Source organism: Triturus cristatus, chromosome 4_1, assembly GCF_964204655.1.
Source record: "Triturus cristatus chromosome 4_1, aTriCri1.1, whole genome shotgun sequence".
Taxonomy (NCBI): Eukaryota; Metazoa; Chordata; class Amphibia; order Caudata; family Salamandridae; genus Triturus; species Triturus cristatus.
Genome location: NC_140585.1, coordinates 680,721,787 through 680,747,063, shown reverse-complemented (window position 1 = coordinate 680,747,063; position 25,277 = coordinate 680,721,787). Strand labels below are relative to the sequence as shown.

The following is a 25,277-nucleotide window of genomic DNA, read 5'->3' as shown; positions in this document are numbered from 1 at the left end:
TGAGTGAGATTGTGTAATTAACCACCACTTTATTTGGATGCATGTGGGTTTATTTTAACCAGGGACTTCGGGAGATTTCCCGTTGTATCTCTAGGTTACACTGGTGCACTGGTACACTTTTACTCTCGTTAGAGTATACTGACGCCCACTGATTTGATTTTAACATAGTGGGTATGAATTTCATGTGTATGGCTCCTGATCGCTAATAATGATATGCGTAAGATCGTGTGAGTCCACGTCCTCACTAACAAGGAGGTTCACTGAGTGCTGTATGACCGTCTCACGCACACTATTTCTATTGGCAACCACAATGAGCATTGATTCTGCAAATGACGATTACATGTACTATATGTTTGTTCTGTGTTTATATGTTTTATTTTCACAGATCTTTCCCTTTCGACGACTTAAAGGAAGGTAGTCCTAACCGTGAGTAGCTGGTTAGGTTTTCAAGTGACCAAGGGCAGGGTACACCTTAGCGAGTGTACACCCCCCGGGTCACGTTCATTGGTCCTGACGAAAACCCGGCAATAGCAACTGATGGTTGAAACATGTAGACATTTTTTTTCACTTTTAACTCACTACAAGATACCATAGGTCAATTTAACCTTTCATGGCATCCAAAAAATTATTTTAGCATTGTCCAAATTGCCCTAGAATAAATGATTTGGATTGGGTTCAATTTGGCCAATTTTTAACCTAAATTCTCTATTCACCTTCACACAAAAACCAGCTCCACTGTAGTCAGGTGTCGCAGCACACCTGGATGGCATTTGGCTGTCCAGGTGGGACCCCGATGATGAAGCATGTCACCGACCAGGTAGGTGAGTGAGGGGTCTTCTTAAGAAAGACATTCTCTTTCCTCTGCTCTACGTTCCAATACCCCATAGACAGTTTTCTGTTAATTGGGAGTACTCCTTTGCTTTGTTTGATACAAGAACAGAAGGGAACATGGTGAGAAGTTGAATGACGTTATGAAGGTGTTAAAAATGAAAGGGTTGACAGCTGAGTTTCCAAAATGTTTGTTTGTGCAACACTAAGTAACATATTTGGATCAGGTGACCGGAAAAGAAGTTATTACACCATAACAAGAATTGTTAGAGGCACTAAGGGAAGCTCCGCAGCCAGGCAACAAACAGGAACTGCGCTCATTTCTTGGACTCGCTGAGTTTTACTCAAAATTTGTAAACAACTTTTCAGAGATGTCATACGACCTCAGAAGCAAGTTTGAGTGGGGAGAAAACGTTGTGAGAGCATTCCAGAACATAAAGAATGACATTTGTAATGCAGCACACATTCAGGGGTTTGATCCTGATTTATGCACTGTGGATTGCAGTGGAAAGGGTTTGGGTGCCGTGTGACGCTCACGCAAACGGAGAGGAGAAAGAGAAGTTTTAATTGGGTTTGCATCAAGAGGCCTTACACCCCCAGAAGAGGCGTATTCTGTAATAGAAAGAGGAACACTCACGTGTGTGGGGTATGGAGTGTTTCAGGGCACTTGTGTGGGGCACAGAGTTCGATGTTACAACGGACCACAAGCCTTTGGTAAATCTGCTTACAACAGAAGGGCTTGTGAATGCGCCTGCAAGAATTGTCAGGCTTTCTATGCAGTTAACAGAGTTTAATTAGCTAATTAAATATGTACCGGGTGTCTAAAACAAAGTTGTCGAATGTGCAAATCGTATGCCGTTGCCCATTAGTGAACCTCCAAAAAGTGAGTGGGATGATTACCAGGTTGCTTCAGTGGATGAGGAAGGCATGGACTCCATTGAGAGAGAGGAAATGAAGACTGCATATGAAAAGGATAAGTTACTAGAGAGAGTGAAACGGTGTATTTTAGGGGTTGGTGAGTCAAGAAGAGAGAAAAAAACTGATTCGAAGGTTTTTGGAAAGTAAGGAATGAGCTTGGGGTGGAGTCAGGTGTTGTTGTGAGAAGAGGAAGAATTGTGCCGCCGCTAAGTCTCAGAGAGAGGGTTCTGGATTTATGTCACAAAGGACATTTTGGAATAGTAAGGACTAAAAGAAGGGTAAAGTCCTTTTATTGGTGGCAAGGTGTGAGAGAAGAGTGAGGGAGTGTGAGTAGTCAGTTAACTCAGACAAGGGTTTGCATAACATGGTGTGGGACATGTTGGCTATGGATTTTGTGGGTCCAATGCAGACTATGTTGGGTGAAAGTAGATATAATATCATTTTAATTGAATGATTTAGCAAATGGGTGGAGTTGGACGTGATGCAGAAAGCAGATACGGATAGTGATTACATTTTTGGAAACAGTATTTTTAAAAGAAGGGCTGCAGGGGAAACTTTTGAGTGATAATGGTGTGCATTTTACAGCTTCTAAGGTTGAGCAGTTTTTTAAAAGAAATTGGGTGAAGCTTGTTAATACTTCTCTACATCACCCAGGAGGAAATAGAGCAGTGGAGCGATTTAATCGGGTAATCAAAGGTACCACCCAAATAGCTTGTGAAAAGAAGATGAGATGGGAGAATGAGTTGAAGAAAATATTGTGAACATACAGACTGAAACCTTTGCTCACTGGGTACAGCCCTTTGGTGCTGATGCGGAGTAGGGAGCCATTCACCAAAGACAATATGAGGTGGATGAATAGTGCTAGACGAGTTGAGTGGTCACCAGAACTGGTTAAGAGGAACAATGTTAAAGCGCAATGTGCTTATAAAAATTATTATGATGTAAAGAAAGCAACTAAAGAAGAGACATTGCAGGAAGGAGATTGGATAAAGGTGAAAAAGGTGGGGAGAGTGACAAAAGGGCAAAGTGGTTATACAGAGCCTTTGAGGCTGGTAGAGTGTTTAAAAAAACTTAGCAAGATTCAGTGACAATTGTGTGTAGCACAAGTCGCTTAGCCATGTGTAAAGCAGTTGGAAAAGGAAAAGGAGGAGATGTCAGGGACGTAAAAGAATGATTGGCTGTAGGAAGATGACATGGAAATGGGGCAAGGGGATGTGCAAGGTGAATTGTAAATATATTTTGTGGGATATGTGGGGTAAAGTTACGTTATGTAAATTCGATTCCTATTGGTTGTTGTATTAGTTAGCATATGTTGAGGGAGGTGTGGGTGTGGTGTTGCTGCACTCTGGTTTGGAATATGCAGGGCATCATTATGGGGTATTTTCGAATGGAGAGATTGAGGGTTCTGGAGGGTGGCAGTTGAAGGGGAGGTTTGGACGTGGAAGGTGTTGATTATGTGATGTCCTGCCTGAACGTAGAGTTACGAATAAAAGAATATATATACAGTTGGTCGTGTGTTCTTTCAGTACTGTCATTAAGGGTAAAGTTCAGTAAGCATGCGTAAACAGTCAGGTCTTCACTGCCGGACAAGCCTAATTGATGTATGAGGACACCATAGTAGTGTCCTAAATAATCCGATTAAGAAAACTACAACAATTGGTATGCCAGCTCAAACGGAAGAATGAGGAAGTAGACGACGGAGCATGAAGGCGGGGTGTTTCCGGGGTAGCGGCCATGTTTAGCCCAGGCAAACGGACGCTGTTGTGTTTAGCAATGGTTGGTGAGCCCAATGTTAAATATTTAGGACTATGACGTTTTGCTTATTCCTACAACGAACGTTAATCCGGACTAAACCGCGCCCTACTACGCGCATCTCAAAAGCTTCGAAGCAATCAGCAAAGAATAATGGTTTGTAGCGCCTGACAAGCTCCGCCCATACGAATCCGCTGACCCGCCCCATTCTCAAAACCTGACAGGCGTCACACCCGGCAGGGGCGGTGTCGTGTACGGACGTCACGCGACACCCGGGTAGTTCCGCTGTGAGTCGCCCGACGCGAAGATGGCGGATCTTGAGGAGCAGCTGTCCGACGATGAAAAGGTGAGAGGGGGCTTCCGTTTTACCCCGCAGTGGTACGGCGGATAGAGATAGGAGCTGCGGGAGGGGAGCGGACACAACAAACTGTCAGGGATGGAGGCCATAGTCTCTGCCAGGCTGTGCAATGCTACGGTTTCCCCAGGAAATGCTTGAGCGCGGCGACATGATCTCTACCAGTTCTGGCTTCGGTTTATCTGTCTCTAAACAGTATGAAGCTGCGCCTTGCATGCCTGTTCACATTGCACCCTTTCAGCTCCCGTGATGTGCCACCTTTCCCCATGCCATTTTAAATCTCTGCTTGTTTATGCTGAGCCCCCCTCCTCAATCTGCACCCCACCCTTCCCCGATCATGAACTCCACATGCATCCCCAAGTCTGATTCAATCACCATAGCATGCTGACACCCCCCTCCCCAGGTCCAGTTGTAGTCCCATTTTTGTCAATTTTAACCCCCTCATGTCCGCGTCACCCCAATCCCTTGTCAGGCTGCACCCCCTACCCCGTGTGTCCATTCACCCATGTCATACTGCACCGCCCCATCTGTTCCCAAGTATCCACAGTCTCATGGGGTGCTGTCAGTCTCATGGGATCGGGCCGCTCCTCCGACCCATGTAGGGTCCTAGCACGAAAATAGGGACTGGGCAGACGTTCCGCCTTCCTCAGCGAGGGACTGGCCCTCGCTTTTGCTGCTGATGCTCTTGGTTCTTTTTATAACCCGCCGCAGTTGAGGCGCCTTGCAGCCGACTGGAGCTGTTCGGGGCGAGAGCTCCTGAGTACTTCCTGGAGCAGGGTGGCCTGGTGCAGACAGCTAGGCGGGGCCCCTGGCCGCCGCTTGCCTTCTCCACGCCTTTCCTCCCAGACCGCATCTCACACATTGCTCTGTCACACTTCCACCTCGCCTCATGGTGATGGTAGTGTCTTATGTTCACTCGGTCTATATTATTTGGCATACCCATGGGTGTGTTTATTTAGTTAGCCAATTGCATGGGAAATATTCTTTATCATTTTGCTGTTCTCCGCAATGGAAACGCTTTCAGAATCGTCCGAGCAAGTTGTGCGTGTTCACTACGGGTTTCTGCAACTCGTATCGTCCTCAACTTTCTCCCTCTCATGTTTCGAGTTGTACGTGTTTGTAGTGTCTCCCTCAATTTCGGGAGTGAAAGTAGATTAGCACTACCAATTTGCCTTTCCAGTGCTGTGATATTTATAGCCAAACGATTTTATTGGGTTGGTTGGGATAAGCAACTTGGATAGTGTGCAGGTTTCAACAGTTACTAAGATCCCAGCACGAAATACCGAAGATCACTTCGGCAGGTTACGACATGTTATGGGGATAAAGAAAACATGACCAGGCAGAGAATACACTTTGAAAATTGTATTTATATAGCGCTTTCTACACCTGATGAGGCTTTGAAGCGCTTTTTGGCGAGTAGTACACTACTCTGGAACCCAAAGGATTAGCGGTAGACAGTGGTCGAAGTGGGGAGAAACAAGTAGGGGAATTGTGGGAGGAGAATCACACTGAGGGAATACCCAGAGGATTGGATCAGTGGGCGGAGTCAGAGGTGTGGCCAGAATGCACAAAACGTTCAAATTTGTAGTATTTGTTTGGCATTTGACTGCTCAGTTACAGCTTATTATGTTATTAAATTCAACCAATGGATACACATGATTATTTAAGGTTTAATGAGTTATTGACATTAAAATACATGTACAAAGTGGGATATGTTTCCAGTCACAGAATGTCCCATTTGTCTCAGTCATGGAGTTTGCCATCGGCTCTTCACCATATTTCCACAACAGCAGTTCAAACATGAATTTCAAAAGATCCTAGTTTGCAAATGTTTTCTATACAATTATGGCTATGCCTTATTTGCCTCAGAATACATCTGCTGCATAATCTGACAATTTAAACTAATTGTTAGCATGTCAAATGGATCAAAAGTTACTAAAAATGTGGCTTGTGTTGCTGCAAAGTAGATGCCCCTTTGCAAAGGTTTACTGCTAATCAAAGGAAGAGTGGCAGGACCCAACTCTGTGCATAGTCATTCACAAGTTAACACATTACTAAATTCCACAGTGCTCAAAGGCTTGTGCATGAAGCAGAGACTGTGAAGTTTGCAAACTTAGTTTGGTGTGTAAATCCTGCATTGCAGACCCCTGGTGAGTTACAGCTACTACTGCTGAAACTAGGCCAATGGAAGTACCAATGCGTGAGGCGGACTCCCACTGTCGTTATTGTGGGTGTCATGGCTATTGCTGCCACTGCACACCTTTAGAATTGGAGCTACAGTATTTGTTCTGCACTGAAGATGACGCAAAGTAATGTTGGTCATTTGCGTCCTGGCCAAGCAGATCCAAATATCCACAGCTTCTTTAGCAGTTAAGTACAAAGGGAGAAATACAGGTGAGATGGCAACATGGATCATGGGAGGTGCCAGAGCAATGCAAGGGCAGAATCGCAGAGGACGGGGTGGAGGGCAGCAACATGATAGTTGGGGAAGCAATACAGAGGGCACAGCAACAATGTTTGTTGGGGTCCCACCCCGACCACCTCCGCCACAGATTCCTCACTACCACCCTTTAACAGTGCCCCTCAAATCTTCATAACCACCCTCTCTCAGACACATTTGATTTGATTCACAGCACCACTCATACCAGTGTAGGAGCACTTCACATCGCACACAGACAATCAACTATACGTGTGTAAATGTCACTGTATAGGAAATGTTACATAAGACTAAGGACTACAGGGTATAGGAGTCGCATGACAACAATACTAGCAGGCAGTATAATTTAATAGTGATTGGAGAAACACAAAATAAGAATTTAAAACATATCATGGTTGGGGGTTCTCTTTAATAATCAGAATTGATTTCTATCCAAATTAACACTTTTTGCAACATTTACTGTTTGTATACACAGTAATATGCTGGAATTGATGTACGCGTCACCATAAATGGTAACACAACAAGATTCCAAGTAGCAGTGTCAGTGAGCAGAATTGACCGGGAGCAGCTTGTAGGTTTGCATGTAACCATAAAGGATCACGCGATCCTGGAAACAACTCTGTACCGCAGCATAATTTAACAGCTGACTTTAACTGCGCTGCATTGCCATGGCAACGTGTGATACGCTTCGGTTTGCGTATCATCTTAGTTTAGAACAGCTGATTTTAATTCTCCATACTACGTGTAACTGTGACGTGGCTGCGTAGATGAAAGAGCAGCGTGCCCAACAGCGGCGACCACAAGCAAAGGTGTGCGTATCACCAGAACAGTCTACAAAATGGCTCTGTAGCGCATGACGTGCCGACGCAGTTTATGGAGCATCACACATGTGCTGACTGAGCACACACAGTCCGTCTCTTCACAAGACTACGCTCGGCAATTTGATGAATCGCCTCCAAATTATAAGCCAAATAGAGCTGCTCTGGCAAAGACCGGATCAAGGCTTCAACTCGTTTTCCCCACCACCTCACCTTACACTACGTGGACAGTCCCACGACAACAGACTCTGTACAAGGTCCACCATGGACAAGGATGATACGTGTAAGTCTCCTCAGATAGTGGCCAAATTGTAAAGATGGTCCGATGAGTGAAGAGGGTTTAACCGAAGTTTATTTATAACAGGTGGGGGAAGAACAGAGCGCAGTGTCCAACATGCAGGGGAACCGCCTTCCTCACATCACACAATACCACATTCTAAGTGAGAGTTTGAACCCTGCTCTATTTACTTTCTACATTCTTCACCTTCTACGTAGCAATGATACTTACCAACACCACATGTTATTTGGATTGAATGGGATGGAGGAGGGAAGAGGCTAGAAAGGGTTTTTAGGGAGTAAATGGTGGTTAAATGATGTTTGGGATCAGCCAAAAGAGGGATACAGGAGGGAAGAGTCAAGGAAGTGTTATTTTAGAGATCATAGTAGTAAAGTTAAGGGAGAAGATGTGGTCTAACGGCTAGGGCGGTCAACCTCAAATCTGTGAAACTTGGTTCGAGTCTCGGCAATGATGCTCAACATCCTGTGATTCTGGGCAAATCACTTAATCTCCCCATGCCTAACAAAAATGAATATGTTCCTGTGTAACGCAACTGGTGCTCGTGTAAAGCGTTCTGATACCTTTGGGTCAAGTACGCGCTATATAAAACTCACCCAAATAAAAGGGAGTTTTGGGTTGGGTCAAGTAGGGATAGTGGTGGGAAGAGTCTAGAAAAGGTTATAAGGGAGATCATAGTACTAGACTGAGGTCTGATGTGAGGGATAGAGGAGGTAATAGTCAAGAAAGGATCTTAGGGAGAGCATAGTAGTAGATTGAGGTTTGTGATGAGTCTGAGTGGAGGTAGAGGATATATTGAGAGAGGTATAGGATGAGACCTAGAGTAGCGCCCACTTTACGCAGTTAGTGCCGTGCACGTTACGCTCGATGGGCCATGTACGCACGATGCGTTTCGCGCACCGTCCGCACACGGAGGACATATTATGCGCTTCGTTGTGAAAGGTTACCATGACTAGGTGGTTAGGAGCTGTCTAGCCTGCCCCTTTTCATGTTATCCGATTTTGTTTTTCCTCCCCTCCCTCAGAGTGCGAGAGAGAAAATGGCGGCCGACACTTCCTGGTTTCGACCGATTCGAATGTTTACTAAGATCTAACAGCCAATCAGAATCGCGCACGGCACCGTACGCGTACGGTAAGCTTACCGTAAGCGCACGGTAAGCGCACGGTAAGCTGCCACAGATATATATATTGATTTAAATGCTATTTTCTCAGGAACTACTGAACAGATTTACACCAGACCTACAAAAGGCACTTCCTTGACCTGTAGACTACCTCTCTGCCAAATTTCAAGTAACTCTGTTCAGCCGTTCGGGCTGTAGCTGTGTCTAAAGGTCCTATGGAAAAATGCATGGGGAAAACGCGTTTTGGGACCCCCCTTTTTTCTCAGCCCCCGCTTGACGAATCCCCCCCGAGACTTTCAGGGTAGGAGCGGAGCGTAGCGCCCCATTAGTTTTGAAAATTTCGCGAGGATTCGTCGACCGGCGCCAAAGTTATTCAAAATAGAATGTTGCGGTTTTCCTATGGAAACAGGGTCCTAACTATAACTAGCTACTGGCGACCGCCAGTAGGTAATATATATATATATATATATATATATATATATATATATATTCACTGAAAAAACCATAGGTTTCACACACGTTATAGTTAGGAATTAGCATTTAAAAAACCTTGCAAATTTACTGAAAAAACCATAGGTTTCACACATGTTATAGTTAGCTGGACATTTTACTGATAAAAAAACCAATGAAATTCCCCCGTTATAGTTACTGTAGGCAACTATAACTCACGCGACCGTAATCCTCTGCTGATGCTAATACTGTATTTAGACACTTATTTGCCCATGTCTTCTTCCATTAAATTTTAGCTATACATATATTACAAATATTTTTTTTTCATAAAGACACATATGTCATCAGCAGAGGATTACGGTCGCGTGAGTTATAGTTGCCTACAGTAACTATAACGGGGGAATTTCATTGGTTTTTTTATCAGTAAAATGTCCAGCTAACTATAACATGTGTGAAACCTATGGTTTTTTCAGTGAATTTGCAAGGTTTTTTAAATGCTAATTCCTAACTATAACGTGTGTGAAACCTATGGTTTTTTCAGTGAATTTGTACGGTTTTTTAAATGCTAAGTTACTTTACGCCATTTGTGGCGTGCGCGCCCACTTAACGCAGTTCGTTCCGTGCGCGCACTGTGCGCTTCGCGCACCGTGCGCGCACAGTGAGCACGCGGTGCGCTTCGCGCACCGCGTGTCCACGTTACGCTAGATGGGCCCTGAACGCACGATGCGCTTCGCGCACCGTGCGCACATGGAGGAAACATATGATGAGCATCGTTGTGACAGGTAAAATATATGTTTTGTAATGTCGAGGTAAGCCATGCACAACTGGTGCACTTCGGGCACCAGTTGCACACGGGGTGGGGAGAATGTGGATATTTTTTTTTATATTGGCTACCGTACGCGTACGGTAAGCGCAATCGGCGAAATTTTCGAAAAAATTAAATTTGCTTTTTTTCACTTGGGGGATCGTTAGGGACTCCCTCGATATGGCTAGGTGCTTGGGAGCTGTCTAAACAGCCCCTTTACATGTTTTTTCACTTTGTTTTTCAACCCCCAGTCAGAGTGCGAGAGAGAAAATGGCGGCCGCCGCTTCCTGGTTTAGACCGATTCGAATGTTTACTAAGATCTAACGGCCAATCAGAATCGCGCTCGCACACGTCACCGTACGCGCACCGTAAGTGCACCGTAAGGTGGCTCAGATATATATATTGATTTAAAGGCTATTTTCTCAGAATCTACTGAACAGATTTACACCAAACCTACAAAAGGCACTTCCTTGACCTGGGGACTACCTCTCTGCCAAATTTCATTAAATTCTGTTCAGCCGTTCGGGCTGTAGCCCTGTCTAAAGGTCCTATGGAAAAATGCATGGGAAAAACGCGTTTTGGGACCCCCCTTTTATCTCAGCCCCCGCTTGACGAATCCCCCCGAGACTTTCATGGTAGGAGCGGAGCGTAGTGCCCCACCTATTTTGAAAAATTCGCGAGGATTCGTCGACCGGCGCCAAAGTTATTCAAAATAGAATGTTGCGGATTTCCTATGGAAACATGGTCCTAACTATAACTACCTACTGGCGACCGCCAGTAGGTAATATATATATATATATATATATAATCTACTGGCGGTCGCCAGTAGATAGTTATAGTTAGGACCGTGTTTCCATAGGAAATCCGCAACATTCTATTTGGAATAACTTTGGCGCCGATTGACGAATCCTCGCGAAATTCTCAAAATAGGTGGGGTGCTCCGCTCCGACCCTGAAAGTCTCGGGGGGGGGGGGATTCGTCAAGCGGGGGCTGAGAAAAAGGGGGGGTCCCAAAATGCGTTTTCCCCATGCATTTTTCCATAGGACCTTTAGTCCGAGCTACAGCCCGAACGGCTGAACAGAATTACTTGAAATTTGGCTGAGAGGTAGCCCTCGGGTCAGGGATGTGCCTTTTGAAGGTCTCGTGTAAATCTGTTCAGTATTTCCTGAGAAAATAGCATTTAAATCAATATATATATCTATGGGCGCACTCCGAGCGCGTACCGTAAGCTTACCGTACGCGCACGCTGCCGTGCGCGAGCGCGATTCTGATTGGTTGTTAGATCTCAGTAAACATTCGAATCGGTCGAAACCAGGAAGTGTCCGCCGCCATTTTGTATCTCGCAGTCTGAGGGGGTGAAAAACAAAGGTGGATAACGTGAAAAGGGGGCAGGCTGGACAGTTCCTGACCCCCTAGCCTTTGTCAGGGGGTCCCAGAAGGACCCCCAAGGGCAAATATTAATTTAAATTTTTTTTCAAAAAATCGCCGAATGCGCGTAGCGTACCCGCATGGCGTAAACATTCCGCGAACTTTGCGTAATTACGCGCACGGCAAAACAATTTTTTCAAAAAGGAAAGAATAAAAAAAATTGTGAGGTAAGGTTGGCTCTTAAAAGAGCCGTTGGGTTAATACAGGGATGGAGGAAAGAAAGAATGGGAATATTATGAGCGTCTACAAACGTGCTGGTCTATCTTATTGTTAATAAGGGAAACACTGGTCTCCCCAAAAACAATAAGACCACAACACGTTGTACACCTCATTGCAACCCTCCCAAATCGAGGGTTAATGTCCAGAGGAGCAGAAGAAGGTGATGCTCCCACCTCAGAGGAAGGGCTCAGCTGAGCTGCCGATGATGTACTCGGCTGAGCTTCTGAGGTTGGGCTCTGGTGACTTACTGAAGAGTTTTCTCCAGTATGTCGAGCAAAGGTCCTGGGATGTTTACCCCTAAGGTGTCTCATCATAGTGATTTCCAAAGGAATACTTCTTCCTTGGATTTCCTCTAGATAAAACACGGTCACAAAGTGTGCAAGTGACCAATGGAGCATTGACCTTTTTCTGCCCCCCTGGAAAAGTAAAATACTCCCATACAAAAGAATTCTTTTGTTTCCTCCTTCTCTGGATGATGGTGGTGCTGCTAGCCTCACTCTCAGAAGAGGTCTGCTGTTCTGCCATTGTATCTCAATGTCAATTCAGCTCCTTCTCCTAGGGGATCTCAAGCAGTAATGAGGGGAATGGGTGTGGTGTGGGAAGTTTCTGGAACTGAAAGTAGTTTCAACCAATGAAAAGTGTTCTTTGTGGATCACATGACCTACCGTGCGCGCTCCGTAAGCTTACGGTACGTGCTCGTAAACAAGTACGCATGCGCAAACGTGACGCTTATGGAGCGCTTACGGAGCGCGTACGTAAGACGCACTCGCGCATTACACGCCCCTGCGTAACCGCGACGTTGCTTCTGCGCAACGCGCATGCGTGTACGCGTACGTCACGTACGTATCACGTAAGCGCACTGTACTTATGACGTACGGAGCGTGTAGCGTCAGCTTACGGTACGCGCATCGTATCACGTAAGCGCACCGTACTTATGACGTACGGAGCGCGTAGCGTCAGCTTACCGTACGCGCACGGAAAAAAATGCATAAAAAGAAATTAACCATTCCATAATGCAGGATATAGTACATATATTATTTTATACATAGGTCTACCAAAAATCTCAAAAAAAAATTGGCATTTAAAAAACCGTACAAATTCACTGAAAAAACCATAGGTTTCACACACGTTATAGTTAGGAATTAGCATTTAAAAAACCTTGCAAATTCACTGAAAAAACCATAGGTTTCACACATGTTATAGTTAGCTGGACATTTCACTCGTAAAAAACCAATGAAATTCCCCCGTTATAGTTAGTGCAGGCAACTATAACTCACGCGACCGCAATCCTCTGTTGATGCTAATACTGTATCTTTAGCTATACATATATTACAAATATTAATTATTCATAAAGACACATGTCATCAGTGATGTAATATCTGACATCATCAGCAGAGGATTGCGGTCGCGTGAGTTATAGTTCCCTGCACTAACTATAACGGGGGAATTTCATTGGTTTTTTACGAGTGAAATGTCCAGCTAACTATAACATGTGTGAAACCTATGGTTTTTTCAGTGAATATATATATATATATATATTATCTACTGGCGGTCGCCAGTAGATAGTTATAGTTAGGACCCTGTTTCCATAGGAAATCCGCAACATTCTATTTGGAATAACTTTGGCGCCGGTCAATGAATCCTCGCGAAATTTTCAAAATAGGTGGGGCGCTACGCTCCGCTCCTACCCTGAAAGTCTCGGGGGGATTCGTCAAGCGGGGGCTGAGAAAAAAGGGGGGTCCCAAAACGCGTTTTTCCCATGCATTTTTCCATAGGACGTTTAGACACAGCTACAGCCCGAACGGCTGAACAGAGTTACTTGAAATTTGGCAGAGAGGTAGTCCTCAGGTCAAGGAAGTGCCTTTTGTAGGTCTGGTGTAAATCTGTTCAGTAGTTCCTGAGAAAATAGCATTTAAATCAATATATATATGTGGGCGGAGCCTAACCACACATCTCATCCTGAGATCTGATTGGCTGTCAGCACTTCATCCATGAAGTGTTGGCAGCCATCTTGGGACCAATATACATGATAGCACCTCATTAAAAAGCATTGCAGTTAATAGAAGGTTTTAAGACTTTAGTTACATTATAAATCATTTGTTGATGGTACTATACTCATTTTAGGAATTGTGGTATGTTCTAAGGTGATTTCACCATGTGAAAAAGCCTTCTGCTGGGATATCATGATTGAGAGAAAAATATTTTCTCATGCTTTTACCACAGAGGTTTGGAAGGTGATCTATAAGCTAAACTGAGAGCTTATTTTCTGTAAATTCACATTATCTTTCTCAGTCATGTGAGAATGAAGTCTGACATTCTCAGTAAAACATGTACATCCAACAAGGGCAGAGACTGTCAGTTGATTCCTTTGTGTTCTACTGCAGCTTTCCAGAGTGTTCCAAAGAACTACTAGAGCGCTAACCGTCCTACTTATGATAAATGTATGGCACACCTGAAGCCATCTTGCTTGGATTAAAGTGGTAACTCTTAAAACATTTAATTTAAAAAGGAACACAATGAGGGGGTTCATTTTTCCATAAAAAGTATGATTAGTGCTGCAGAAAGAAAAATTAGGGCACATTTTGAGTGACTTCTCAAATCCTCTTCTATTTCATTAAAAAATTCTGACATGCAGACTGAAACATGCACTTTCAATACCAGCAGCAGTTTTCCCTGGTGAGCAGTAGTTTTACTACAGTGATCTAATGAGCAACTAGAGTGCTAACATTCAGAATTTATGGCAAATGTGTGACATATCTGAATACCTTCATGATGGAATCAAAGTAAAAAACTGAAAGCATTTCCGACTGAGGAGACTGCAGTACATGAGGAAATTAGGAAACTTCATAACAAATAAATCTCCCAAGATGGCCACCGGAGACAAAAGAGCCCAAATGTAGCCCAAAATCACCCAGATATAGCCCAAATATAGCCCAATGACAGAAGTGTGCAAAACACTTATTATTTTGTGTTTTTGCAGTGTTATATAGTGCAGACTTGTCAGGTATTGGAGTGCTTTACATGAGCATTGGTTACATCACACAAGAACAAATTCATTTTGGTTGTAGACATGGGGAGACTAAGTGATTTGACCAGAATCACAGAATGTCGAGCTGAAGCAGAAACTCCAACCTGGTTCCCCAGTTGCAAAGTCTGCAGTTCTGGAAGTAACACCACATCCTCTCCCCTATGTGCAACATTTAATCAAGTTGTCAACTAGATAAAAAAACATAAAGATAACAAATAATTTAAAAGTGCTTTGTCGCTATTTGAAAACTCAGAAAATATGTCCTTATTTTAGTCTTTTAGAGCACTAACCATAATTTTGAAGCCAATAAGACCCTCTCATATATGTAATTTCTAAAGGAATGCTCTAGGTATTACAGTTTTGATTACATTAAGATGATGTCAGGCGTTCCACACTTTTGTAATAAATATAGAATGTTAGCAATCTAGTTGTTCATTAGGATACTGTTGAGAGGCAGAGGCCAGGGGCACGGACTCTGAAAATTGAAGGCAGGTAGGAGGGTGCAAAGGCAACGATTTAACCACACTGAGCAGGCAGGAAGGGCCGTGGAAGCACAACAGACTATGGAGGGCAGTGGAAAGGGGGGCAGGGGCAACAAACCAACAATACAGGACTTGCAAGAGAGGCTGTTGGAGGGAAGATCTATTACGGGTCAAGGAAGCTAGGGGCGGTCCCCAGAGCCCCGGGAGCCACCACAGAACTGAGCAGGAGAGTGAGTCAGGGACAAAAGGGGCACCTTAATTTGAGCCGGGGTGCCTAGGAACGCTTGCTCCAAAAATGAAGAAAACAGACATATGAGACATGGAATTGGAGGCAGAATACAATGGCAGTTTAATGAGAAGATGCAACTTCAAAGAAACCGCAGAATAGAGACATAAAGTACAAAATACAGAATCCAGATAATCATACAGCTGTCATGATATTCTCTGTATCTCAATTAATGGACTGACAGAGAGAGAGAGAAAACACATCTATAAATGCATCATGAGAAACAAGTTACACCAAGGAAAATGTTACCTAGGGACACTCACATTTACTCTTAGAGCAAGCATTCCTGCAATTACAATACAACATCTTTTAAATGCAAAAGTAAAGAGAACAATGGTTAAACATAACATGACATTTCATATAGGTAAAATAGAATAAGATACTTCAAGCAAAGCAGAGCAAGACATTTTAAGCAAAGGAAGATAAGAGCTCCCAGTTCTTGGGGAAAACCTGCTCAGCCTGTTAACCTACATACAGACGGCGAGGTTGTCCGTCGATATCTGTGGGTGCTCCCTTTTTATATCATTTTGTGGGCTCCTTTGCACGCTACATCTACCTACGTATGCTACCCAAAAGCTTCGTCTGCAGATTTTACCAGACATTTCGTCATTTACCCACTTAATGCTGACAATGGACTGGGTGAAAAGGTCAGTCTCTCAGGCCAATCGCTTATCGTAAGTTCCATAGAGCAAGCAGAAAATAATGGGTATTGTACAGGAATTCAATATATTCATGTATAAAATCTCCTCAGTTCTCCTAACTTGACGCTCTGCGGTTGCCACTTCCTTAAAAGCGGGAAACCTGCCCAGGAGCAAGTACCAGTCCAGGATGCAGCCTACTGTATGTCGACAGCTTCAGGGGGATGTTGAACTTTGATACCGAGCACGGAGCACTCGGGTAGGGTGGGGGCTACTAGTTTGGAGCAGAAGGCCTCGCAGACCTGCCTTCAGACTGCTATACACTAAAATTGCAGAGCTATGGTCAATTTAACAAAGAGGCCTACATATTGAACAGAAGGGCCTACACAGGGGTTTTATGCTGGCTGAGTGGTAAGGATGTCTCAGGATAATTATATAGCAACACAGGACCCGCTGGTCAATTTAATACGGCCTACAAATGCGGCTGGCAGGGCAAGGACAAGGGTCTCATACTTCAGGTGTGGACAGAACGGGCCAGGGGCCCCCTGTGATACAAAATCTACCCTCCTTCAAGGCTGTGGCAATGTAATAGACCATTGTGGGCAGAAGGAAGAGGCAATGGTAGTACAACCATACATGCCAACAGACCCGATACAGCCAGGAAACGTCCAATGTTTTTAAGCTCAAATGGGCTTTATTTGATCTGTCTCCTGTCTACAATATCCTCTTTTTCAATGTAACTCAAAGGGGAAAATCAATACCCCAGTTTTTTTTCAAAATCTCCCTCTTACCAAGTTCAAAATGTTCGCAAGTATGGTACATTGGATCATGGAAGGAAATGGGATAGGGACATGGACTTGGATAACAGAGGACAGGAGAGACATGGAGAGGTGCACCAAACTGACCCTGCAGGGCAGGCATCAGGGTTTGCAGCAGCACAATACACCACACAGGGCATGCAGGACGGGAGTGCAGCACAACAATCCATAGAAAGCAAGAGGGAGGGGACAGGACCATGCACATGGACAACAGAGAACAGAGGGGCAAGAGGCAATGGTAGCTAGCTGACCATAATGGACAGACAGGAGAGAAGGCTGCAGCATAACAGACCATAAAGGGCAGGAGGGACGGATCAGGGGCATTACAATGGAACAGACAAGCCAGGAGGGAGGGAGTAGGGGTCTGCACATGTAAACAGAGGGCTGGGGGCAGGGCAGGAGCAGCAAGATAGCCATGGAGGTCAGGCAGGATGGGCACTAGAAGCAAGACACAACATGTAGAGCAACAGTGAGACTGTGATGGCATACACACAGACCATGGAGGGAAGGTGGGAGGGGGTCAGGGGCAGCTAACTGACCACACAGGGAAGGTGGGAGGGGCCATAGCAGCACAGAAGACCATGCATGGCAAGTGGGAGTGTTAGTGGCAGCACAATGGCTATGATGGGCAAGAAGGAGGGTGCAGGGGCATGCACAAAGGACGATGGAGGATAGAAGGGAGGGTCAGGACCTGTGCACAGACAAAGTTCAGGGGAAGGGGCCTCACAACAGACCACACTGGGCAGGCAGGAGGAGCAGTTGCAGCACAACAGACCAGGGAGGGCAGAAGGGTGTGGCAGTACAATGGACCATGTAGGACAGGAGGAAGAGGATAGAGGCATGGCATGTGGACAGGCAGGGTGGAGGTGGCAGGGACAGGTTACAGTCATCTGACAATGCTAGGCAGGTGGGAGGGGAGTGGCAGCTCAACAGAACACTCAGAGTAGATAGGAGTGGCAGGTCCATAGGACATGGTGGGCAAAAAGGATGGAGCAGGGGCATGCACAAAGACATCGGAGGGCAGGGGGAAGGAGAATAGGGGCAGCAAGCTAAGCACAGAGTTTAAGCAGGAGGTCAATGATGGGGCATAGAATTGGGCAATGGAGGGCAGGAGGAGTGGACTGGTACATCATACTAAATTGAGGGCAGTGGCAGCACATCAGACCATGCATGGCAGGAGGGAGGAGGCTAGTCCATGGATTCACACAACAGAGGATAGGGAGGAGGGGGATGGGGCAGCAAGCTAACTGTTCAGAGAAGGCGGGTATTAGAAACTTTATTGTTTTTAAAACATTTTGTCTGTGCAAACTACTTAAAATATGAACAAGTATGCAGCATAATCTCACTTTTATTTAGGACGAAGAAGACGTTAGTGACTGACTCCGGGCTCACTTGGCAAAAACACCCCCTGACCCTCCACCCCCTATCGCAAAATGTAATGCCCGTGAAAAGGGTAGGTGAACACAGTGTTATATAGAACATAGTCCTGAGAGCACGATTGAAAATGAAAACTAGATATAGTGTATGGTATAAACTATGCACCAAAAAGTGTGATATAAGATGAACCAGGCGTGAAATATAATTGTGCGCAATGACAGATTCATTGGAGAGCGCGAGATAGCACAGGCACTAGCGCGTGCTATGCGATATGCGCCTTGGAGTGTAATATGCACAGGGCAGTGTTGTGTAACCTAACTAGTCTCTAAAGTTGTAATATAAAATATGTGCTGGGGAGTGTAACGTTGCATATGCACTGTGACAAAGATATGGATCCCAAATTGTAATATGTATGGCATAGCACTGTGCGTTATAACATAGGCATCGAGGAAGGCACGTTAGATAGGGCAATATAACCCGTGCGAAGACAAGTGTGGCATGACATTTTCACGGGGTGGTGTTACAGTGCACATGGGCTAGAGAGTGTCATAGCATATGCACTAGCTAGTGGAATACAATACAGAGGTGTGTGGCACTCGGCAGGCAATGGTGGGTGTAACACAGCATTGGGCTCTGTCAGGAGCGCGCTGTGACTCGCAAGTGATGTTCGTCCCCTTTCCAGAGAGTAAAATAAAAAGTATTACACATCCGGCAGTGGATGTGTGTTTTATTAACTGTGAGGGGGGGTTCTTGCATTGTTTTGGTCGAATTTTTGTCGAATCCCCTTTGAATGGCTTGGTGTGCATGTGTATTAAATGTGCCTGTCAATAGCTACCCATGTTTGTATAAATAAACGACAAGGGTGTCTACCGGGATTAGGCACGGTAGAGCATCAGACATGTCAGAGCTTCACTAGTGGTGTAAATACATTCCACGTGGATTAATTGCATGCATAGTCGCCTTTTAATGAATATCACGCAAATCGTCATGGTGATAGGTACGTACGGTTTGTCCAGCATGTCCTAGGTGTGTCTATAAATATATATTTTTTAAAAATAATGAAAAACAGTGGCCGGCCCTGGGGATTGGGGTCAAAAAAATATAATTAGGAGACAGGCCCTGGGGGATGGGGTCATCAGGGCCAATAAATTAGAATAAGAAGGGGAACCACACAGCCCCCCTTCTTAAAAAAATAAATAAAAGACTGGCATCGTCCCGGAGGCCATGCCCCCTCCATGCAGCACTCTGCAAACGCGCCCCCAACAGGCATCTCCAGTATGCGCCAGGGAGCTGCGCTGCAGACAGGTGTTCTGAGGCCAAGCCCCTTTTTACACCTCTCTGCAACGCAGCTCTGTGGCGCTTACTGGAGGTACCTAGTGGTCTAGTGTGACCCTAGGGACCCTTAGGATTCAAGGGGACTTAATCTCTCAACTTAGAACAGCCACAGGGCGCGTTTACACAGTGGTGAAGGAAGGGGACGGGGCCTGAGGTGACGTGTGCAAACACGCACCATGGCACGTTTTAAATTGGGGATTAATTTCCCTTCAATACTGAGGGCCCCTGGGGGCTAACTAGCCCACCAAGTGCTTCCAGTAAGCGCCACTGAGCTGCATTGCAGAGAGGTGGTCCAGGCCGTGCCACGTTTTACACCTCTCTGCAACGCAGCTCTGTGGCACTTACTGGAGGTACCTAGTGGGCTAGTTGGACCCTAGGGACCCTCAGGACTCAAATGAACTTAATCTCCCAACTAAAAACGGACACAGGGCGTGTTTACACAATGGTGAAAGGAGGGGACGGGGCCTGAGTTAACGTGTGCAAAAACGCCCTGTGGCCTGTTTTAAGAGGTAGTTTTAATCCCCATGCCCTATTATATACTAGGGGCTTATAGAGGAGGTAAGGCTAATCACAGGGGGACCCCAACGCATAATGTTCCCTAGTGTATGTAGGTGTTTTCACTGTATTCTAAGTGTCTTTGAACATAGCACTGGCTCTAGGACTGGTTAGTCAGACTCAGTTACCACCAGTATCCGTCAGAAAAAGTTGAGGGTACAGGATGATTTTGCAACAAGGCTTCTTTCTGCTCTTCTTTTTGTTCTTTCTGCACGTTATCCTTCTTCCTGCACTTATCTTCGTATTTGAGGACTTCTGTTGCTTCTTTCTGCACTTCTTTTGTTTCTTTCTGTGCATTTTTTCTTCTTTCTTCACATGTCCTATCTCTGTAGGCATAGTTAGAAATTAGCATTTAAAAAACCTTTGAAATTAACAGAAAAAACCATAGGTTTCAGGCACGTTATAGTTAGGAATTAGCATTTAAAAAACCTCAGAAATTCACTGAAAAAACCATAGGTTTCAGGGGTGTTATAGTTAGCTGGACTTTTCACTTGTACAAAACCATTGAAATTCCCCCGTTATAGTTAGTTCAGCTAACTATAACTCGCGCGCCCGCAATGCACTGCTGATGACGTCACATATTACATCAATCATGACATGGTCAGTGACATCACTGATGACATCTCAAATGACATCACTGATGACATCACTGATGACATCATCCTTGTGATAGAGTGGCAGACCTCCTCTCTCCCTAATATAACCTTTGATACACACATTCAAAAATAGAGACTAAAATTTTCAAAACAATGGACATACCAATACCAGTTACAACAACCTCTTCAGTAATTCTAAGATCCACATACACATCCACTCATTCACCAACAGTCCAATACAGTCACTCATACATGTACTCACTCATCATATGTACTCGTACACCTATACATCCTGTTACACAATGCCACTCATCCATAGAGTTACTCACACACATAGTCACTCATGCTAATAAAGAATCAAACATACATTTACTTGCATATACAGTTATACACACACCACCACACTTACTTCTACGGAAACTTACACATACTTAGTCTTTTAAACAATCACTTATAGAAACACATACTTATTCATACAGGAACTCTTTCAATCTCTCACTCTCACATATACTCACATATATACACCAATGGTCACATATACTAGTTTAAAACATATGTAGTTACTCATAAAGACACTATTGAGACAGTCATTCACTCACTAACACACCCATACACACACTCATCCACCCATACAGTCCTGCACACATACTGTGTTCAACACATACAAACAGTGAGTCACTCATTCATGCACCTATGCACTACGTAATACCCCCCACCGAACCATGCAGACACTCAGACTGATACTCAAAAAACCAACTAATAACCTATATAGACACCCATGTAGCTACTCACCAACCCATGCAGCCACTTATACACAAAGTGAGAGACTGATACAGATATTTACATATTTAAACATTACTCACTAAGCCATGTATTCACTATGATACACTTAATCAGTCAGTTACACAATCAATTTTTCAAAAACAAATCATCCATTTAGACACTTATATACCCATTTATTCTTCCATCGACCTTGAGATATACATATATAAAACATATTTAATTTTCAGAATAACACACATTCACTGGATGATGTCATCAGTGATGTCATCAGTGATGTCATCAGTGATGTCATCAGTGATGTCATCAGTGATGTCATCAGTGATGTCATGAGTGATGTCACTGACCATGTCATGAGTGATGTAATATGTGACGTCATCAGCAGTGCATTGCGGGCGCGCGAGTTATAGTTAGCTGAACTAACTATAACGGGGGAATTTCAATGGTTTTGTACAAGTGAAAAGTCCAGCTAACTATAACACCCCTGAAACCTATGGTTTTTTCAGTGAATACATATATATATACATATTCTACTGGCGGTTGCCAGTAGATAGTTATAGGAAGGACCTATTTTCCATAGGAAATTCGCAACATTCTATTCTCAATAACTTTGACGCCGATTGACAAATCTTCGGGAAATTTTCAAAACTTATGACCCGCTCCTATCTTGAAAGTTTCGGGGTGATTCGTCAAGGGGGGGTCCCAAAACGTGTTTTCCCCATGCAATTTCTCATAGGAAACTTTAGACGCGGTTACAGCCCGACCTGCTGAACGGCATTGCACCAAATTTGGCAAAAAGGTAGATCTTGGTTCAGAAAGAACCCTTTTTGTTAAATGGTGTAAATCCGTTCAGTAGTTCCTGAGAAATTCAAAATAAAAAAAGTTTCGATATCTATGGCTGCGCTGGATCCGCGCACCCTCCCGATCACGAGCTTTATGGTAATTGGCTGTCAACACTCCGAAACAGGAAGTGTTGGCAGCCATCTTGTGCCTCGGTAGAACCGAGGCACAAGAAATCAGCAAAACAAGTGCTCAAAACGCAAAAAGGGGGCCTGCTTAGGGGGTCCCACAAGCACCCCCAGGGCCCCCGTGCTTTACTATTTAGCCCTCTGGGTGGGCCAAGTCCCGGGGGGTAATATTTTAATTGTAATGGGGCCCCCCCCAGCCCCGGGGACCGGCCCCTCCCCGGGGCTTTGTAAATAAATGGGTGTGGGGGCTCAAAGGCCCGCCACCCCCGGGGCTTTAAGGCCATATATTCGGGGGCTCACGGCCTCCTGCAGCCCCGGGGACCACCCCCCCCCCCCCCCGGGCTTGTGTTTTTATTAAATTAAACAAAATAGCCTGTGTGGGAGGGCTGGAGCCACCCCCACATGCCCCAGGGACCGCCACCTCCCTGGGGCTCTAAATATTATAATTGGGGGGTCTGTGACGGACCCCCCCAGCCCTGGGGACCGCCACCCCCCAGGGCTGGCTCCTGCAGTGTCCCGGGGTGCCCACCCCCGGGACACTGTCCCGCCCTGCCATAGCAAGCTTGGTTTGGATTTTGAAAGAGAGAGCAGGGAAACCAGCTCTCTTTCAAAATGCAAACCAAATTGCTTTTCCACACGGGGAGCTGCATCTTAGTAGCTCCCCGTGTGGAAAAGCAATGCCGGCTCCCGAGGGACGCCGGGAGCCGGCGGGACCGTGGGGGGATTGGGGACACGGTCCTCAACGGAGAGCACCAGCCACACGGACCCCCTCCTCAATTTTATTTAAAAAAAAAAAAACTAAAAACAAAGACCGGCCCTGGGGCCAAAAGTGGCCTTAGGAGGGGGGCAACGCAGCCCCCCCTCCAAAAGAATTACAATTTTAAAAAAAAAAGGCCATGCCCCGGGTGATGGGGTCCCCGGGGCCGATTAGGGGTCCCCGGGGCCGATTAAGGCCCCTTCCAAATTTTTTAATTAAAAAAAATAAATTAGGGGGCTGGCCCTGGGGGATGGAGTCACCACGGCCAATAAATTAGAAAAAGAAGGGGGGCCACACAGTCTCCTTTCTTAAATTAAAATAAAAAATGGCATAGTGTCGGAGGCCACGCCCCCTCCTTGCAGCACTCTGCAAACGTGCCCCCTGGAGTGTTTGCAGATGGGGAATGAATTCCCCTTGAATACTGGGGGTACCTGGGGGCCAACTAGCCCACCAGGAACCTCCAGTATGCGCCAGGGGGCTGCGTTGCAGAGAGGTGTTCTGAAGCCACACCCCTTTTTACACTTCTCTGAAACGCAGCTCTGTGGCGCTTAATGAAGGTAGCTGGTGGGCTAGTTGCACCCCAGAGACCCTCAGGATTCAAGGGGAGGTAATCCCCCCCCCCCCCCCAACTCAAAACGCGCCATGGGGCGCGTTTGCACAGTGGTGAAGGGAGGGGGCGGGGCCTGAGGTGACTTGTGCAAACAAGCCCTGTGGCGCGTTTTAATTTGGGTAAATAATTCCCCTTCAATCCTGAGGGACCATGGGGGCCCCCATGGACCCTCAGGATTGAGGAGGAATTAATTCTCCAACTTAAAACGCGCCACAGGGCGTGTTTGCACATGTCACCTCAGGCTACGCCCCCTTCCTTCACCATTGTGCAAACGCGCCCCGTGGAGAGTTTTAATTTGGGGAATTAATTCTCTTTCAATACTGAGGGTCCCCGAGGGCCAACTCGTCCAACAGGTATCTCCAGTATGCGCCAGGGAGCTGCGTTGCAGACATGTGTTCAGAGGCCATGCCCCTTTTTACACCTATGCAACGCAGCTGCGTGGCGCTTACTGGAGATACCTAGTGGGCTAATTTGCCCCCAGGGACCCTCAAGATTCAAGGGGACTTAATCTCTTAACTTAAAACTGCCACAGGGTGTGTGTACACAGTGGGGAAGGGAGTGAACGGGGCGTGAGGTGACGTGTGCAAACACGCCCTGTGGCGCGTTTTAAGTTGGGGAAATAATTCCCCTTCAATTCTGAGGGCCCCTCGGGGCCAACTAGTCCACAGGTGCTTCCAGTAAGCGCCACTGCGCTGCGTTGCAGAGAGGTGGTCCAGGCCGTGCCACTTTTTACACCTCTCTGCAATGCAGCTCTGTGGCGCTAACTGGAGATACCTGGTGGGCTAGTTGTACCCAAGGGAGTTGGGCTTGCGAGGCTATGTATATTAAGACATCATCGGCATAGAGGGAGAGGCGATCTTCCCATCCCTCCCTCCATTTTAGACCTTGGATCATTGGATCCCATCTAATCCAGGCAGCCAGCGGTTCCTGGACCAATGCGAACAATAGGGGCGACAATGGGCAGCCCTGTCGTGTCCCTCTACCCTAAGTAATTTCACTTATGTGCCTATTCGCAACTACATGCGCGATAGGGTTTGCAAATAGTAAGTGTACCCAGGAGCAGAATTTCGGTCCGAACCCTAAGTATTGGAGTACCCCAAACAAAAATGCCCATTCCACTGAGTCAAAAGCCATTTTTGTGTCAAGCGATAGGACCGCAGTGTCCTCCCGCACCGTATGTTTCCGACCCAGTTCTCCATGTAGGCGTCTGAGGTTCACGGCCGTGTTCCTACCAGGCATAAATCCTAATTGGTCCGGGTGGACCAGTTTAGCAAGATGGGGTGTCAGTCTGAGCGCTAATGTTTTGGCTAGAATTTTGGCCTCTACAGTGATTAATGAGATCGGTCGATATGATGTGCTATCCACAGCGGGTTTGGCAAGTTTGTGGATGGCCACAATAGTGGCCGGCCGCTGATCCCTGGGGAGGGCTCCTTGGGCTCGACTCGTCTCATACATTTTCAACATGTAAGGGGCTACTTTGTCTGCCGTATGGTTATTTAATTATATTGGGATGTCTTTGGGGCAGCTGGCTTTAACTGACTATCTTGGAGATGGCTACCTTAAGTTCGTCCACCGTAATATCTGCCTCAGTTTCCTCACGTGTGAGCCTTGGCATGTGAATG

The 25,277-nt window shown here is 45.7% G+C and overlaps 1 protein-coding gene across 1 annotated transcript in view; it reads left to right on the top strand.

Moving 5' to 3' along the window:
* Window positions 1-3,776: 3,776 nt before the first annotated feature.
* Window positions 3,777-25,277, top strand: part of CAPZA2 (capping actin protein of muscle Z-line subunit alpha 2) — a 294,210-nt gene continuing 272,709 nt past the window's right edge. The window contains exon 1 of the mRNA XM_085653146.1: window positions 3,777-3,844. Within this exon, the coding sequence (XP_085509272.1) occupies window positions 3,806-3,844 (39 nt within the window). The 5' untranslated portion in view covers window positions 3,777-3,805. The remainder of the gene's footprint in view (window positions 3,845-25,277) is intronic.